This window comes from Gastrolobium bilobum, unplaced genomic scaffold (genome assembly GCF_033153095.1).
Source record: "Gastrolobium bilobum isolate Gb01-03AN ecotype WA unplaced genomic scaffold, APGP_CSIRO_Gbil_v1 utg18327, whole genome shotgun sequence".
Lineage (NCBI taxonomy): Eukaryota > Viridiplantae > Streptophyta > Magnoliopsida > Fabales > Fabaceae > Gastrolobium > Gastrolobium bilobum.
In genome coordinates, this window is record NW_026896684.1 from 60,524 (window position 1) to 80,073 (window position 19,550).

A 19,550-nucleotide genomic window follows, 5' to 3' on the forward strand; every position below is an offset into this window, starting at 1 on the left:
CATACAATAGTAACTGAACTTTACTACCACTTTAGGTACACCTGAAGCACAGGAAAGAATCTAAAAGGAATCGAAAGGCACATGGCGTTAGGTGATCGATCACACAGTACTCACCACTTCTCATGCTTGACTGTGTCTTTTAACAATTTGATCACCTTTTTTCGTACAAAGCTTACTCCCCACGATCGGCTTGCATGACCCAATTAGCCTCTTTTTTATCACTAAGCAGTTCGTTCACCAGTAAGTTCCTATATATAGAAGTGAAGCGTTCGACATGTCAATTCAATAATCCTTCCTTAACATTCAGAATATAGTATAACTAGGAATAGTTATCATCCCTAAATATGGGCATGCAATTAGCATTATTGTGTCTGGTGATACTCAAGATAACTTCAGCATTTGCAACCACACTGAACGAAGCCTATGGTGGTGATACTGGCTGTCCATTAGGGACTGACATATACCAATACACTTGCCCCGAAGCAGAGGCCATAATCTTCTCTTGGGTGGAACAGGCAGTCTCTGAAGACTCAAGAATGGCAGCATCACTGCTCAGGCTACATTTTCACGATTGCTTTGTCAATGCAAGACATTATTTGCCTGCACATTTTAATTATGTTTTCAAGTTCTTTTGCAAATCCCATTAACTGTAATAATATGTTGTTGCCCTTTTCAGGGTTGTGATGCTTCGGTCTTGCTGGATGACACACAGGACTTTGTTGGTGAGAAGACTGCAGCTCCTAACTTGAATTCACTCAGAGGATTTGAAGTAATCGACCAAATCAAATCTGAACTAGAACTAGTATGTCCACAAACTGTCTCTTGTGCCGACATACTGGCTACTGTTGCTCGAGATTCAGTTGTTCTGGTTTGTAATTCCCGCCTTCCTCTCTCTTCCCTTAACCTTTTTTGTTCCCCAATTATTCTGACTATCATGAAGCATATTGAACTGCTGAGTTACAGTCAGGAGGCCCAATTTGGGAGGTACAGATGGGAAGGAAAGACGGTATGACTGCAAGCAAGCAAGCAGCAAATAATAACATCCCAGCCCCAAACTCAACTGTCGATGTGCTCGTAACTAAGTTCGAGAATGTAGGCCTTACACTAAAAGACATGGTTGCCCTCTCAGGTTAATCATCTTTAGTATTTGTTATTCACATGCTAATACAAATCTTTCATGTCAATGAGAAACAAGATTACCATTGCTTTGGTTTTAATTTTTTTTTTTTTCTTCAGGTGCGCACACAATAGGAAAAGCCCGCTGCACAACATTCAGCTCTCGTTTACAGAGTAGCAGCATCTCGAATAGTCCATATGATAATATTGATTTCATTGCATCATTGCAACAGTTGTGCTCAGGGTCGAATAATAACAACAGAGTTGCAAATCTTGATCTGGACACACCAGCCACGTTTGACAACCAATACTACGTAAATCTTCTTTCTGGGGAGGGATTGCTTCCATCCGACCAGACGCTAGTGAGTGGGAATGATCAGACACGACAGATTGTCCAAACCTACGTGGAAGACCCATTCACTTTCTTCGAGAACTTCAAGTATTCAATGTTAAAAATGGGAAACTTAGGATCACTTACTCCAGCTAACGGCGAGATTCGTAGAGACTGCCGAACTATTAACAAATTTTAGCATTGCTTTTATGTAAAATTAATTGTAGCTCTCACGTTGTTATTTCCCTATGTAAAAGCGACATGGTGATCGCGAGCTAATTGATTATTAGGAAGAACTATGTCAGACTACGAGTAGAAAAATATTAATGATTACTTGAATCGAGCTTTACTTAAATTCTTATAAGCACCGGTGAGAACCATTAGTTCCTTAAGCTCACCACTGCCACGACAAGGAAAGAATGGCTACTGTCGTGCTACATCGCGAAAAGCATTATTATTGTCACAGAATTTCAGCATTTAGCCAAAAATTCTAAAATTAGAACAAAACTTTTTAAGTTGGTTAAATACTTACGGTGCTTTTTTTTAGTAAAAAAAATAACACCCATTATTTTATAACCACTCCATCCTCCTCTTCAAAGTCCTCACAGAAGTATAAAAAATAATAGACGTTATGATTTTATTAGGAAACAACACCACAAGCACCCAAGAAACTTCAAAAGTGCTATCCCTTAAGTTAATGGTTAAGCTGAAATTTATGATTAAACCGAAGATTATGTTACATGTCGATCTGGATAGGGCATTTCCTTGTCATATGCATTGACCCCGACAGCCCTTAGTGCTGAGCCAGTAAGTGATAGTGAAACCTCAACAATAAGGACCAAATAACTCATGAATGCAGCAAATATACGATTACATATCCACTTTTGGGTCAAAATGAAGGTGGTGGTACCCTACCTTCAAGCATCAGATTAGAGATTCTGTTCCACAAGCCCTTTAAAAGCTGCAAATCTATATGCCGCGCCTAAAGCTCAAGCTCAATCCATCTAAGTTCAAACTCCTGGACGTGACCAAAACAAAAAAAAATTGTCAGTATTGAAACTATAAAAACAATAAACGGAAGAGAAACATAGCCAGACCATCCATTTAAATATTTCATAGCAAAGGCAATTCACTAGTCGACCTCCTTCCAACATCCCAAACAAACTAATACTAAGTGGGTGTCTTAGACTGAAACTCATGTAGTTTGTGTGTATATGTGTGTGTCTTTCAGGAAGTGGGTAAATAAGTTGGTGCAAGGACTGGAACCTGCAGGTTTATTTTTCCACATCATCTCGTGTGTAGTATGAATACCCTGAAATGGATTCAGGAATTATGATTAGACCAAAAGGGCATAATAAATAAATGAAAAGTGTGAAGTGTAAGCCACGTACCTGAGAGTAGCGTCCAGGATCACCAGCAGAAAAAACGGATGCCTGTAATTGTTTATAACCAACTTCCTGAAAAGCCAAACAAATTTCAATTATTTACAACAAAAAGGAACCACTTAACATTGACAATACGAAGAGCAACAGAGGCTACATTTATAGACCATGAGGCACATCACACGTTGCTTCTCTTATTGCCACTAGACAAATGTTGAAAAGGATAGTGTTACCTGAACATTTTGATGACCTGTAATTCCATATGCCTGGAACTAGAATCAAAAAAAGCAAAGTAAGCGACAAAAAATCATCTTTCAATGCCGTAATGAAGGATGTCATAGGAATGCTTACCGAAGAAGACAAAGAAGGCTGGTGTATTTGTTGCTGGTGTAGAACCTGTCCTTGGAGATGACTTTGAGGCTGAACCTGTTGGAACTGTGGAACTTGCTGGGTGGATAGTGTTGAAGGTTGTGACTGAGTTTGAGACTGCTGAACAGATGGTCTTTGCTGTTCAGATGATGTCAACTCCTCAGGTTTCTCCCACTAGAGGTTCATTCCAGTGAACATTAGTTCCACAAGTAGAATAAAAAATAACTAACATAATGGCAACTCAAATAAATTCTTACCCGACTTTCTCCAGTGACACTATTGTAGTAGTACTTGAAGCCCTCGGGAGATATATGCTCTGTCCAATTACATTTTGCAACAGCTACGTTCTGGCTTATTGCTGTTAAGGCAGAAGTAACAGATGTGGATGAAGGGACAACTGCAGCAGGGGCTGCCACATGAGTGCTGGCCACCGCCTGTGCTACAGTACCAGCCCATTGTGACTACAGAAATAAAAACATTAGCACATGATCGTTATTCTGAAAGCATGCTCTAATGCACCCTAGAAAAATTGTAAATAATACATCCTAACACCACCAAAAAACAATCAAATACTTCAAACAGAATAAATGCCTGCAACCAATCAGACTGGACACCAAAAATCCTAAGAGCCTGTTTGGCACCTCTCTTTTTTAAGTTAAAAGTTACTTTTAAGCTAAAGCTAAAAAAAAGAGCTTTAAAAATAAAACTATAAAATGTTTGATGATTATATAAAATTTTAACGTTAAAGGTTACTTAAAAGCTATTCATTTTTTTTAAGAAAAAGCACACATTTCAAAAAAAGCTGATACAACTTAAAAAAAACTCCTCCTAGGAGCTTTTGGCTTTTTTCTTCAACATCAACATCAACATCAACAACACCTTTATCCCAAATTAATTGGGGTCGGTGGTAGATGAACCCACATGAAAGATACAAAACGGTTGAAAAAAAGTAAAAAAAATAAAAAATAAAAAATAAATAAATAAATAAAAATACACAAATAAAATAATAAAATAAAATAAAATGAAATAAAAATATATGTATATATAAATAAATAAAAGTAAAAAAGAAAGGGACAAGAAGAAGTGGGGGAAATGAAGGGGAAAAGGACTAAAAAAGAACCATCTGGAACATAGGAATAACAGCGAGTCTAACCCTCCACCATACTTATAGTTTTTCTCCATTCCTTTCTAAGACATACTGTCCGCCAATCTATATCCCACTCCATTAAATCTTGTTTTACTACTTTCCCCCAAGTAAGCTTCGGCCTACCTCTGCATCTTTTTGTGTTTAGCTCTTGGTAACAAACTTCTGTTCTTACAGGGGCATCCATGGGTCTTCTCATCACGTGCCCAAACCACCTCAATCTATGTTCTCTCATCTTCTCGGCTACCGGTACTACTCCGACCTTTCGTCGAATATCTTCATTTCTTATCTTATCCATCCTTGTGTACCCACACATCCACCTTAACATCCTCATCTCTGCTACTCCCATCTTATGCTCATGTTGCCTATGTGCTGGCCAGCATTCCGCTCCATATAGCATTGCCGGTCGTACTGCCGTTTTATAGAATTTTCCTTTTAACTTCAGGGGAATTTTGGCTTTTTTCTTCATTATAAAAAAAACCTTTTTTTATTATAAGAATTTTTGTAAAAACCTGTTTGGCCTAGCTTCTATTTATAAGAAGAGAACCTTAAAAAAAAAAACCTTCCAAATAAGAACTAAGTCAATCAAATCAAAAATCAATTCAAAGAATACACCATCAATGGAAAAACTGAAAATATCAAGAAGCTTTTTGTCTCGAAATTACTCCGATCAAAGCAAATTAAGCAAAAACAATGATGTTCAATTTGTGAAACCTCATACTAGGTGAGATTGTGAACAAGAGAATACAAATCAAAAGCTAATGAAGGGGGAGCTTTTAACCAAAAGTACCTGCTTTTTAGTAGCTTCTGCATTTTGCTGCAATGTTAATGCTTGACTGGATGGTTGCATCATCTGTAATTGTTGTTGAAGCTGGGAAAAGGCTTGCTGAGATGAATTAAAGCTTGCTTGTAAAGTCTGTGTTTGTTGTGACAACATCTGAGCTAACTGAGAAGGGGATTGCTGAAGAGGTTGAAGTGGCTGCTGCTGCACAGAGGGAGGAACTTGCTGTTGATTTGGAGTAGCCAATGCTGTATTAGATTGCATACTGGTATCAAGACGGTTCTGAGGAATTGCAGCAGAGAAAGCACTCTGCTGAGTTTGAGGCTGAGATGTTGAATATTGTCCACTTACGCCGTGTACCTGCTGTGATGGAAGAGGACCAGCAGATAGAGAAAGTTGCGGCTGGCCATGCTGCCTAAGAGATGAAAGGGTTGACATTTGTGGGTAGGGCATCGGAGCTTGTGGGTACAAGCGGTGGGTAGTTGGCAACTCCTGAGATGATTGAATAGGTTTCTGTGATGGTGATATCTGTTGATTGACAGGTGGAATTTGAGGTATAGGCTGGTTGAAATTCTGAAAGTAACATAAAATTTTCTAATCTGTTTCAAGATAGCAAAGAGGCAGTGAAGTCGAATTATTAATTAATTTCAATGTAATCTCAAAATACCTGTTGTGACATTGATGACAGAGACTGAACTTGATAACGACCATCTATGGGGCCTCCCATGCCAGACATAGGACCACCCTATATTTGTTTAAGCATAGTATAAGCAATAGATGTGGAGAACTAAATCCTTGAAAAATAAATTAATTAAAATAAAGGAGGACGAACAGTAAAAACATAAAAAACAATTGCATCTAACCAGAAATTAGGGGCTAATATTTTGCCGCTATCCAATTCAATTTAAATATAAATAAAAAATAACTCACACACACACACACACATATATATATATACACACACACACTGGTGTAAGAATAAAAAGTCTTACACCAAATTTTAGTCATTAATTTGCTTGCATCTTACGGCTCAAATATTGAATCAATTAGAACCGTTAGATATAAATAGAATGAACAATCAAGATTGAGAGTGTAACATGCACATGGAAACATATGAACCACTAATTGTTAAGATATACTGGTACCTTCACAAAAAGGAAGGGTCCCAAATAAACCTGCTCCTTTGCAAACTGTTAATAAATTGTTGATGCCATTATGTATGTGTGTGTGTGAGAGAGAGAGTGTGCGCAGTTTCAGTCTTGAGATAGTGCAGTTTTAGTATTTTACAAAGATAAGAAAGGACTTTAACTGCCAGTCACTTTGCAAAAAAATCCAGAAGGCAGCCATAAAAGTATTTAACTTAAAGAAACTTTAGTAAATAATGTGCATGTGTGCTGGATCGCATGCATGTCTACAGATAAATTCAAACTTTTGTTTCTATTATTCTTCTCATTAAATTAATTGAAAACAAAAAATGATAATGCTTGGCCAAACTGCATTGGTAGTTCGATGAATGCTAACAATTAGCAGAGACAAATCCCACAGCAAATGCAAACTAAGGCAACAATCAGAATTCAGAATATAGAGAGAGGAGGTATTTTGAATCGTGGTAGCTTTTAAAGATAAAAATAGTTGCGCTGGATTTAGGGTTAGATTTTTTAGTATCATCAAATGTATACTTACCGCATTTATAGACAATGCCATGTCACCAGATCTTGGAAGCAACGGGGGCCCCATGCCATGAAGACCAGCATTAGAGGATGGCCCCATATTTGGTGGATGCATTGGACGCCAAGCATTTGGGGGAAGCATACGGTCACCCATAGGATCGCTAAAATGGGATGGAAGTCTGCAAGAAGTAATTACAGAAGAAAGTATTGCACTAAGTTCTCATGTGGCAATAATTTAATATCGAAAGACAGAAGGAAGAAGTAAATGTGGGAGGATGGATACTTTGTCCCAGGTGCATCAAATCTAGGACCAAATCCTGGACCTCCAAATGCAGGACCCCTGAAACAAGCCAAATAAAATTTCTAAAACCAATTGTCTATATATACACATAACATGCATTTGTGTCATGCTAGACACCTAAAAACAGCCGTTTGGTATCAGCAGACTTGATTATTTTCGCATCAACACAGCAACGGATTTATATTTCATGCACATATGTCAATAATATTATCAGGTACAAAATCCTTACTTGGTTCAAGTCTAAAATGAAAGAGAAAAATTCCTTCCCCTCATACCAAAGGAACAAAAATAAATAAATAAATTACAACAAAGAATAAAAAACTCATTGAGGCTGTAAAATATCAGGGTCAAGGAAAAATGCCCTTTGATCAACTTGTTCTAGACCTCTCTTCCATTTGAACCACGCCTTCTTAAAATGTAGGCTAACCATCCCATAGAAAGCTAACATAACAGAGCTATTGTTCAAATTGCCAACTAAAAAATAATACTTCTTGCTTAGGCTTGATTTCTGTTAGATAAATATAAAATATTAATATAGCATTCACCTAACAACTTAAGCTTTTGGGTGGAATAGGTTCTTTAGTCTATGTGACCAAATGATCACAAGTATGATCCTCATTGCTCCCCATTCTACTAATGAATAATTAAATATTATGGAAGTTCTTAGCACAGGTAGATGTGGACCTATGTATTGTCCACCCTCCAAGCCCAATAAGCTCTTGTGCGAGGGGGCATATTAGAAAAATATATAACCATTAATATAGCCTTCACCTAACATCTTAAACTTTTGGGTTGAATTGGCTCTTTACAATTTCATATTCATAAAAGTGAGCACAGGTCAATTTCTGAGTCAAGATCAACAGTCCATGGCTCCATTCTTTGTTCAATTAATTAGGATTATAATGGACTTTCATGCTTAAGTATCATCAATTAATGCTATGACAAACCTGGATTCTCCTTGACGAGGTCTCTTGGGATCAGCAAACCGGACAATTAGTGGTTGTTCACAACCCTATGCAGAAAAATACAAGATGATAACCAGAAAGCTTTTATAAGGATAATTATTAAAAGAAAAAAAATAAAACTTTTCTTACTCTCATTGTATAGATTCCATTAAGTGCATTAATAGCCGCCAGTGCCATATCTCTATGCGAGTATTTAACAAAACCACATCCTTCAACCAGAAAAGGTAAAATTTCTCTATTTGGTATTGCCATCAAACTCAAACGCATATAAAGAGACAGAAAATGAAACTCCAGAATATAAATTAAGATGCCTACAAACACTGAAGGATCAGGTTTAAAAAATAAATTAGAATTCAATGCATGAATAAATTCATAATCTCCAAACGAACAACAACTTGGAACCTGAGAACCACAGAAACCAGACCCTCGCACCCCATTCCCCAACCCGGTTTCCAGCTAGTATCCCATATGGGTAGGAAACATACCACGGCTTTGCTTCTTCTCATCACGCATAAGATACACATCTTCGACCCGCCCGTATTCTGAGAAAATCTGAGAGAAGAGACACCATCCATTAGTTCCATGCTAAATAATAGTAAGCATAACATAATAATAATATTATTGATAATAACAAATATTTAGAAGTGAAGACACAGACATCAGTTCCCTTGTGCCTAAGTTTCCCTTTTGCGAGACAACACAAAAAATATTTTTTCCCACTGAAAATTCCTGTATGACAATCCCTAGTGTAAAGTTTAATTGGTGCAAGCAACATACTTCCTCAACTTCCTTTACTGTAGCCTGTTTGTTCAGAGAGCCCACAAATAATTTGTACTCAACTGCACCTATAATATAAATTAATTTGCAGCAACAAGAAACAGTCAGTAAGATAGTCGGATGACTCAACAATAATGCATTCATAAATAAAAAAGAACGTCCAGATTCCAGGCATAAACTCTTCACCTAAACAACCCAATTTTCACAATAATCAGCTTCAGAGCATGTTCGAATGAAAGTACAAATGTTAGCCTTTTTCTTATCAACTAAATAGTTGTTCTAACTGAAAAGTAAAATTCGCTAGCTGCTTTAAATATTTTTCAGTAAAATAATATGTTGACTACTACAATAAACAGGAGTTAGAGAGCACACGAATAAAATTTAACTGATGAAATAAGAGACAAACATACATATGTAAAAACAAAAAAAAACTAGTTTAATGACTACAACAACATACTTCTATGTTCTTTCATAAAAAGATGTTTCAAACATTTCATCAGATTTCATAAGGTCCTCATGCACATGATTGACAGTCAGGCCAGAAAGTTCTCAATGCATTTTAATTTGTAAAGAGAAAAAAGTTACAACTATGATTATGTATACCTTAACAGTATTTATTATTTATCCTTTGTGTATGATATACATTTGGCATAAGAAATTTTTAAGTCTGTCAACATCAAGAAATATAAATAGTTACCCAGGCGTTCCCGTTCACCATCAGCATACCGCACTTGGATTGGACCAACACCCTAAATAGTAACATTAAAAGTGTCAGAAAATTAATAACCATAAGTTATCCTCACTATTTACTTAGGATTCAAAAGCACTAAAACTCACTCCAGGAAGAGTATGTTGATTGTGCAATGCTCTAATTGCCTGATCAGCTTCTCCTGAGGTAGCATATTTTATGAAACAACAACCTGCACAACAAACGTGTTTTATGCCAGTTCCATTAAAATAATAACCCCCTTTGTACAGATATATGTCAAACATATAGATCCACAAAATAAGTCATTTGGCAGAAAAAATGATAAAGCAAGAAACGAAGCTGTTAGAATGTGATTGTTTATAGAAACTTTTTTTTGCTTAAAAAATACTTAGCTGTTACCCAAATAAATGGGTGACATTGATTGTAGAAAGTTATGCCACTCATAGTCATCACTCATCAAACAAATGAAACTTTATAAAGGATCTTTTTTATAAAATGAAGAAATCTGTGGTGTGCATTTCATCCACACAAACAAAAAAATGGCATGCAACCAAAAGCTGCTAGAATTTCTATATCATTAACCAAGATTGCACAGATTTAACAGCATCCAATGGGGTAGCTTACAAGTTACATCGGTCACAGACTCAGTGGCAATTACCAACAATTGACTAGCACATAATCAATAATTGCTTCTGCTAAACCAATAAAATCCCATTTCACATCCTCCTACCAGACTTTGACATCATATCCTCTGTCGGTTAATACTTACCCAAAGCAGAGAAAAACTGATGATTAGCAATAGATCACTCATGGAAAAACGGCACCTGAAGTTGAGGCTTAACTAAAGCCACCACATCGCATAGATCCACACCACTACACCAGAAATAATAACCCGAGTGCTAATATATTCACAATTGATAGAATCTAAAGATGAGCTCTAGAGTTAAAAATGCATTCACACGCATAAACACCAATGTAGTATAAAAACCAGACTGTTTTTCTCGCTCAACTAGATATCAAACAAGCTTGCGACAAATTCATTTAATCATGTAATGAAGCACAACTGTGAATCCGACTTTAGCATCAAATAATAATAAGGCAGAAGCACAGCACTACACAAGATTTCAATGTCTTGAAGAATCCAACTTTCCATGATGCGCTTTTGCACAACTATATTTCCATGGATAAAACTCCATGCTCCAACAGAATAGACACTAAAAGTAAAATGGACCAGTTGGCAGCAGATCCAGTCAAACATGGAAATACCTATCCAATATCTGTCATAACTCCACATTAAAATATAAATGATCATAACTGTTGTGATCCCAAACCAACGCACTAACAATTTCAAATCAATCACACGGCTTCTAAATTAAATTTGAGAAGGGGGTTGGATCGTTATAATGAATCACAGACCAATGATCACGAAGAAGCAAAATCATTGTTCAAAACTAGAACCATTCTGAAACCACATCATAAAGGAACATTAAATCCATCACATAAACATAACTTTAAAACTAAAACAACTTGCCTAGGTTTTACATTAAGAATCACAAATGAACAATCACCAATCACATCAGCAACATTAAGAATCACAAATGAACAATCACCAATCACATCAGCAACAGGTCTGCCATTCATAAGGTAGCTAATGAAGCATGAATTCCAACAACACATCACTCACCAATTTCAATTATGATCCATATTTTGTCAACCCAACTTCAACCCATGCCATTTTATTAAATTAAAACTGATATATGACATTCCAAGCCATTCAATAAACTCTTATGTTCACCAAAATATGAGAAACATTAAACCTTCAGAAGTACATTGTGATTAACACCATTCAAATGTAACAAACCAAGTTTTTCCTCTGTTCCCTTTGTACAATAACTGGCTTGTAAATTTTTGACATAAACAGTCTACAGCTATGGCAACTGACACTCCCACTACAATCAATTGTTGGGTAATGCCCCCACTGCTGCAGCTACAATTGCAAGAGCAGGATCTTTTGGTCCTCCAAGATCCCATCTGCTATACAAAGAGCAGCTTGCAGGTTTACATGTCTTGGCTCCTTCAGGTATGAAGAAAAAAAAAAGTGGAACCAAAACCAACAAGCCTGAACTTGTTGCAAAAACAAACCGAGATGACGATGAGCATATTTTCTCTCCCATCAGCCTCTCAAAGGACCTGAAATGAAATGTGTATGAATCACAATTATCACAGAATACAAAAATCACAAATACCTTGATGCTGTCCTGTCTTTCTATCTTTGATCAGGGCAACCTCAATAACATTCCCATGTTCCTCAAATAAAGGGCGAATCTGGCATCAAATAATTGTAACAAGACCATAATTAGTCATTAAACACCAGACTATGGTTAATATCCTTTAATGTTATGGAAAACATGAAATCATCAAGCAATAGAAAGAAAAGAACATAAAAAGGAAGGTTAGATGACTTGCATCTTCTTCAGTGGCTGTCCGGGGAACAGATCCAACAAAAAGTTTGGCAAAATTTCCACCATCAAAATGATCTGAAAAGGACAAGCATGTAATTCATTTCCGTTACACTATAAATGAAAGTGAAGTCAAAGGGAAAACAAACTAAGACAGTTGAATGAAATTACAACAAGAAATTAAATAACTCAAGGTTGAGGCAAAACATACAACACCAAGCCTTACCCCTCCAGTCGCCAATTCAGACTAACACAACAAGTCACCTACCACATATTCTTGGGCTCCCCACTGAAGTAAATTATAAAGCAACCTAACCAGTGAACAATGATGTAGTCCCCCCAAAAAATGAATAAATAAGCTGTTGTTTTCCACAGAAACAAATGCCAGGACCAGCATTCTAAATTGTCGGAATACTTCATACATATTAGCACTCCTGAATTCTAACTCCAAACAATAGTTTAAAGACTATATGCCCAACAATATCCTAAAAAAAAAAAATGCTCAACATGGCCCATGGCAACACCAATGACTCCAATACCCAAAAGCAATGCAACCCCAAACCTAGAACAAGTACATGCTCAAGTAACCCTAAAGCAATAGTCATTTCAAGTAGTCATAGATAACTACGTGATACCAGACGCAGCAACTGAAGTGTGTTGTTAGCAACCCCGAATTATGAAAGTATATGTTATTCTTAGCCAATTGGGCCAACCTGTTGGTTACTTAGGCTTAGGTGGTTAAAATTCTTAGAGATAGTTAGTAGATAAATAGAGAAAGAGAATGTAAATGGATTCATTTAGATGATGAGTTGAGTAGAGTAGAGAGAGCCAGGGCGAGAACCCTGAAATTGAGAGAAAGAGAGGGAAACCTCCATTGTATTTAATTTTCCATCATCCTCTGTCCAAGGGTCATTCTTCAGATCATGAGAAGAGGCCACAGCAATAAAGATTCAATCAACATTCAGATTCTTTTAATGTTAATTCCTAATTCTTGAACCAATTTCTATCATGCGCTTAAGAGAACCAGTTCCAATACCACAAATATTCAATATACAAAATTCACTGGCAACAGTATCGTCAGCCAAACTAGATAAAGGAAGTGCAGAATAAACTCACCCGGCGAGCCTCCACGACCAGGGAAAGGAAACCCTCGTTTCTGACCAGACAGCGGCGGTGCCTGGTGACTGTTGAATCCGAATTCTCCGGGACCCTCACCACCCATTGGCCTGAACCCGTCGCCGCCGCCGATTGACCGGAACCCTCCCACCCTACCGGGAGACCAACGCGGGGGGCTATCAAAGGCGCGGTGGTGAGGTGCACCGCCGGAGCGGAAGCTACCGGGGCTTCGACGAGAGTCGTAGTTGCTCACGGGAGAATCGGAGAAGCGAGAGTGAGAGTGTCCCCTCGAGTGACGATAGTTGTTGTGAGAGTCATTGTTATTGTTGTTGCCGTAGCGTTCTCCTCTGTGCATATCCAGCTTGCCTAACGAAACGAAACCCTAACTCTAACCCTAGAAAGAAAGAGAGAGAGGTAGGTGTTGGAGAATAACGTGTTCCTTCGCGCCGGTGGAGTGACACCTTCTGGCTATGAGAGTATTACAATCCCAATCATAATAAAAAATAAATAATAAATAACGAATCACGAATGAGACGAAGACGAAGGAAAAGAGGACGACTTGACTCGAGTTTGTGTTTGCCCAACAAGAGAGATATTTACCACTGGGCTAGCCCACGCACATCCAACACTTCAGCCGAAATAATTTCATGTCAAAAATTATTTTTTTTACTTTTTACTTTGATGCCAAAAATGGGACGGGATGATATCATTTTGGTGTTAAATTATTTCTCCAGTTATTGCAGATAAATTATCTACAAAATGATATCATTTTGGTGTTAAAATATTAAAAAATTATAATTATAAAGATTATTATAATTCTGAAATAAATTAAAATTACAAAAATATTTTAATTTTCGCCCTAAAACAACGTCGTTTTGGACTCAAGATAATTTATCTAAATTTCAAAAAAAACGAACCCTTTGATATATGTGGTTTTACGAGTCCAATAAGCCTTCTATTGAATCAAAACAAGAAGCCCTTAGAAAGAAGTTTGCATTGTATAAAAATCAGAACTAAGAATTTGAAAGTTAAAACCTTTTTGGACCACAAGTCTATCGCCCGAGCACAAAGGAAAGCGTCAAGATGTTTACTAAAAATGGTACAAAACTCAAACCATTGGTGTCATTCCTCTTATAAACCTACTGCATCCAAGTTCCAACCTTGTGGAATCATTGACTCAATTTAATTATCATCCTCTGTGTTCTTAAGACAAACCAATGAAGAAATTGAAGCTTACATGTTTTTCAACAATCATTGTTCTTCACTTTGCCACTTCATTGGTCTTTTTCATCCCACCAATCCAATCCACTCTCTCACACACTAGTTTGCTGGAGCAAATATGTCGTCAATCACCTCATTACCACCTTTGCATAATGACTTTACGATCATCAATTCACCATAGATCAAAAGCAGACATTGCTGGATTTGCTCGTTTAGCCCTTGAGATTCTCAAAGCCAATGCCTCTGCCTCACTAGAGCGCATACACAAGGTTTACGTGCAAACCAGGGACCCAGAACTAAAAGGGGCTTTGGAAAAGTGTTTTGCTTCATACAACATGATAGTGAAGGTACATTTGCGAGAAGCTCTAAATGCAATGGACAAAGGTGACTACAAGGTTGTAAAACAAAGGGCTTATAATGCTGGAATCCAAGCTGAGTCATGCGATACTAAATTCAAGAACCTGGCTAGTTTGCCTTTGAGGGATAATAACCGATATGTGTATAATTTATGTGCTATTACTGTCTCCATTGTTAACAAATTGCTTCAGCCAAACCTTTTAACTTCGACTTAGGATTATCAATTATCATCCACAGGTCTCTACATCATTTTAAATGATCAACTGTTTGTAAATAAAATTATGGTATTTTTCCGTCTACATTTTACGAGTTTTGTTATTAATCTTATGACGTTGTTCGTGGTGGAAGAGTTAATATTCTTTCTATATAATTTACATGATACAATATTATACTAAAAACAAAGTGCTAACAGATATTTATATAAGTTCATTGTCAATAATAAAGAGAAAGGACACCCAGGAAGATTGTAAGTCAAAATTTTTGTGTATTACTTCATCATCTCAATCTAGACTCTTATTTTATGGGTCAAATTGACGCGACTCACATAACGACGATCAGCCTTTTTTTTTACCCCCCCCCCCCCCCCCCCCCCAGTGCGCTAGTTTTGTTTAGTCCAATAAACCAAACCATTTTTTATTTAATTTTGTACATCGTTAATATGATTTTATTTGATGAATAGAATAATAGATTGTATTATTGAATAATAATTAAAATATAAAATATATTTAATTCTATACATCTTTAATATAATTTTGTGTGTGTAATTATTTAGTATTAGGTCGTCATCGATTTTTTTTTTACTTTAATGATAATCGTTTTACAAAATACTATTTAAGTAATTATGAAAAAATGTATAAATTGATTGTTTATTAAAATTAAACTCTTAACTTTTAACATCTTAAAAACCTAACAGTATTTATTATTTTTAATTTTAATTAATTTTAAAAGATTTTTTAAGCAAGTGGTTAGGACTGGTTAATAGTACCCAAAAGAAAAACAGCCAAAACGCAGTGCCGTTCTGTGCAGTGGAGCGCTGCATATATAAACCCTTCACTGCGCAGCGCAAGTAAAAGGCAAAAAACCCCACTCGTGTCTCTCTCTCGAGTACTCATCACCGGAACAAAGTTCACAGTACTTTCCACATAGCCGTCGCAACATCGTTGAGTTCTGCTTCAACCGGAAATGGACGCCGACAACGGTTCGAAAAATCCGAAGCTCGACGACGCGCCCATGCAAATGGATTCCGGTGACTCTTCCAGCGCTCAAGTACCCTCCCTTCTCAAACACGCTTCTCTCTTTCTACCTTTTTATGTTCGCTTTAGAAAATGAAAGATTCTAAAAAATGAAAACCGAGTCAACTGTTTAATGAGGAAGTTCGCAGTTAGCTTTGTATTGTTGACTTCACGCGACTATGCCGTATTAGGCTCACGGGATAGTTAAATTGTTATTCTAAAAATGGTTAACCCTAACAAAGTTTATTTTTTTAATTGGATGAATTTAATCTGAAATTTTGAATCGCCGGAATCTTCTGTTCATTTTTTGGTTTGGTTTTGTAGGCAAAAGATAAACAAGAGGAGGAGCTCACAGACGCTGTGAACAAACTGAATATTGAAGGATCTTCGTCTGGGAGTGGATCACCTAGCTTCAAAAGAAAACCGGTCATTATCATAGTTGTAGGAATGGCAGGTGATTGCATTTACTTGATGTGCTCAGTGGTTCTTGCTTAGTTGCTTTATGATTGTATAGGAAAGTAATGGAATTAGGATGTTAGTTTTTTTTTATATATTTAAATTGTGCTTTGTGAATGAAGACTGAGAATAAATCTCATTTGTGTTTAGGGAGTGGGAAAACAACACTCCTCCATAGGTTGGTTTGCCATACACATATGTCAAACATTCGGGGTTATGTGATGAATCTCGACCCGGCCGTCTTGACACTTCCTTATGCTTCTAACATCGATATAAGAGACACCGTTAAGTATAAAGAAGTCATGAAGCAGTTCAACCTTGGCCCTAATGGCGGAATTTTAACTTCCCTTAACTTGTTTGCTACCAAGTTTGATGAGGTAAAGGTTCCTTATTAGTCTCTAAACTATTGGGACATATCTTACTTACAAGTTACTGCCTTTTAAATTTAAGTTTTACTCATAAGGACATTTTGCTTTCATTGGGTGATCTTATTTATACATCACTAATAATGGTAACATGCTCCCTGTTTCATTTTTATTTATTGGTAGCATGGAGCTTTCATTTAGCTTGTTTGATCCTATGTTTTGGTTTTACTTTTCCTAATTAAGCTTTTATTGCAATGTTTGAGATCTTAATGTTTATTGTTAGCTGATATTTTTCCCCCATCTGCAGCACTTTAAATGCAGTTTCAGTAAAGTTTATGCTTCTAAATTTCAGGTGATTTCTGTTATTGAGAAGCGAGCAGATCAACTTGACTATGTTCTTGTGGATACTCCTGGTCAGATTGAGATATTCACCTGGTCTGCTTCTGGTGCTATCATTACAGAAGCTTTTGCCTCCACGTTTCCCACTGTAGTCACCTATGTTGTTGATACACCTCGTTCAGAAAATCCTACCACTTTCATGAGCAACATGCTCTATGCTTGCAGTATCCTATACAAGACAAGGTTACCTCTCATCTTGGCATTCAACAAGGTTGATGTAGCACAACATCAGTTTGCCTTGGAGGTATTGTTTATTTCTGATGAATTTTCTTGTGTTAAGTTTTAATTACATATGATGTGTTGTTGAGATTAGTCACTTAAGAAAGTTCGAAAAAAAAAAATTGATAGGATGTGTTGATCTGCTAACTCACTGACATCAGGTTGAGATTAACTTGTAAAGTCGATTTGCCCAAGAAATTATCATATTACTTGAAACTGTATTTCACCTATTTTGATAGTTTTAGCTTTAAAGTTGTTTAAACCACAAAATATTGTCGGCTTTTTAGAAGTTGGTCTTATGTTTTAAATATAACAATGAGAAATAATGACATTTGGGCTGTATCTAACTATCTATAATGAGGTCTGGCTTCATGGTATAAGATTTCTTAAGGCCGGAAAGGATAGTATTCAAGTTGATCGCATCATTGTCCTATAAAGTTGGAATTGGACATAATTTTTCTCTTTTTAAGGATTTATCACTTCGGCATGTTTTTTTTTTCTCCCTTCTATTGCATATCAAGACAATAACTCGCATTGAACATCTAAACACTGATCAAAAGGCCCTATGCTTAGTGGAGCTTGACATTGCATTCAATTGGAGAAAAGTGGAGTTAAGGAAAATAAGTAATTTAAATTTAATGAATTGAAGTGAAATGGAAAGCAATATTAATTGTGAAAATTATTCACTTACCCTTTCGTGTTGGAGAATTTCTTGTCTAGAGATATTGAACCATTTTGAAGTCTAGGGTTTATTGACTCCTTCCTTTGCATCTTTGAGCTGAATCTCTGTTTCTGTTTGCAATAATAAAACGGGACTACCCTATTTGCAGCCCAATTCCCTGCCAGTTTATTGTTGGTTTCATCTTTATTCATTCTTTTCCCTGTCTTTTGAACTTGCATGTTCTATCTTGTTTTTATAGCTAGAACGAAATTTATTTTGATTTATTCCTTTTGTTAAATTTGTGTATTTAGTGGATGGAGGATTTTGAGGCATTCCAAGCAGCAGTAAGTACAGATCACTCGTACACGTCAACTTTAACTCAGAGCCTTTCTCTTGTGTTGGATGAATTCTACAAGAATTTAAGATCAGTCGGAGTTTCAGCAGTTTCTGGTACAGGAATTGAAGCCTTCTTTATGGCTGTCGAAGCCAGTGCAGAGGAATACATGGAAAACTATAAGTATTGTCCGAGGCTGAGCTTGAAAGATTCTTTATTTTTTAGCTTCACAATTATATTAATATTGATTGGGCTTTTAACTATAGCGGTATGTTAGGAATGGCTAACCAATTAACTTTATTGTATTACCCTATGCTTAGGGCTGATCTTGATAAAAGACGTGAAGAGAAGCTGCGTTTGGAGGAAGACCGCAGGAGGGAGAACATGGATAAATTGAGGAAGGACATGGAAAAATCTGGGGGAGAAACTGTAGTCTTGAGCACTGGTTTGAAGGACAAAGAAACGAGTAAAAGCATGATGGTTGAAGAGGATGACGAAATTGATGATGAGGAGGATGATATGGTGATATATACTGAAGAGGAGGATGATATAGATGAGGACGAAGATGAGGAGGTTGATAGTTTCGCCTTTTGATGTGATTTATCTCACAGTTGGATTGCATCAGAGCCAGATCTTTGTATATGACCTTGACTTCGATGATGCTTTTTACACTATTGCACAGATAACTGTGCTTGATTTTGACGCAACTTGTTTATGAACTGATTATAATTATAAAGGACTTGTAGTATATCTGCTTTGCCTGAAATCTCTAGTGCATTTGTTTCTCGTATGATTAGGGATACTGAGATGCTTTTCCACAGTCGTCAGACCTGACCAAAACTTTCTTTTGATAATATAACGTGATATAAAGGAAAATTTTGTTTTAGAAGATGATATAGTGAAATTTGGACCAGATGAGACTTGGCCTATTCACTTACCTATAGGAGTCTACTGTTTAGTTTATATATTAGATTTGACTTATTATAAATAATAAAATAGAACAAGCTTAAATTTTAAAAAAAAATTATTTAGAATACAGGTTATAGATTTTTTTATACATATTGGGACCTATAAGTCTACGGTCGATTTATATCATATTATTTATTTTAAATAAAATAAATAAAACTGTTATTTTAATAATTTTGAATAATAAAGTAATATTATTTTAGTTATTCTTTTAATTGTT

At 36.4% G+C, this 19,550-nt stretch overlaps 4 protein-coding genes across 6 annotated transcripts; 3 read left to right on the plus strand and 1 right to left on the minus strand.

Moving 5' to 3' along the window:
* The first annotated feature begins 311 nt into the window (after positions 1 to 311).
* LOC133301411 (peroxidase 40) lies at positions 312 to 1,646 on the plus strand. The gene is made up of 4 exons (XM_061501034.1): positions 312 to 584; positions 677 to 868; positions 964 to 1,129; positions 1,237 to 1,646. Exons 1-4 carry the CDS (start codon positions 345 to 347, stop codon positions 1,644 to 1,646), a joined length of 1,008 nt encoding a protein of 335 aa, XP_061357018.1. The 5' UTR covers positions 312 to 344.
* A 408-nt stretch (positions 1,647 to 2,054) lies between these two features.
* On the minus strand, positions 2,055 to 13,665 carry LOC133301417 (flowering time control protein FCA). Of its 2 annotated transcripts, none has more exons than XM_061501040.1 (19): positions 13,121 to 13,665; positions 12,012 to 12,082; positions 11,792 to 11,870; positions 9,674 to 9,756; positions 9,534 to 9,585; positions 8,837 to 8,904; positions 8,545 to 8,611; positions 8,189 to 8,268; positions 8,042 to 8,106; positions 7,077 to 7,133; positions 6,807 to 6,972; positions 5,791 to 5,868; positions 5,133 to 5,651; positions 3,456 to 3,659; positions 3,181 to 3,372; positions 3,063 to 3,101; positions 2,839 to 2,904; positions 2,714 to 2,759; positions 2,055 to 2,465 (listed from the first exon to the last, which is right to left on the minus strand). In XM_061501040.1, exons 1-19 carry the CDS (start codon positions 13,473 to 13,475, stop codon positions 2,458 to 2,460), a joined length of 2,295 nt encoding a protein of 764 aa, XP_061357024.1. In that variant the 5' UTR covers positions 13,476 to 13,665; the 3' UTR covers positions 2,055 to 2,457. The 2 variants fall into 2 exon arrangements, with proteins under 2 accessions (XP_061357024.1, XP_061357023.1); XM_061501039.1 differs by having other exon boundaries at positions 5,133 to 5,696.
* Positions 13,666 to 14,493: 828 nt separating this feature from the next.
* LOC133301412 (uncharacterized) lies at positions 14,494 to 14,913 on the plus strand. Its single transcript, XM_061501035.1, has one exon. It carries the CDS (start codon positions 14,494 to 14,496, stop codon positions 14,911 to 14,913), a length of 420 nt encoding a protein of 139 aa, XP_061357019.1.
* An 868-nt stretch (positions 14,914 to 15,781) lies between these two features.
* Positions 15,782 to 19,128, plus strand: LOC133301426 (GPN-loop GTPase QQT2). Of its 2 annotated transcripts, none has more exons than XM_061501051.1 (6): positions 15,782 to 15,964; positions 16,255 to 16,384; positions 16,537 to 16,763; positions 17,104 to 17,394; positions 18,342 to 18,547; positions 18,685 to 19,128. In XM_061501051.1, exons 1-6 carry the CDS (start codon positions 15,881 to 15,883, stop codon positions 18,956 to 18,958), a joined length of 1,212 nt encoding a protein of 403 aa, XP_061357035.1. In that variant the 5' UTR covers positions 15,782 to 15,880; the 3' UTR covers positions 18,959 to 19,128. The 2 variants fall into 2 exon arrangements, with proteins under 2 accessions (XP_061357035.1, XP_061357036.1); XM_061501052.1 differs by having other exon boundaries at positions 15,782 to 15,958.
* The last annotated feature ends 422 nt before the right edge of the window (positions 19,129 to 19,550 follow it).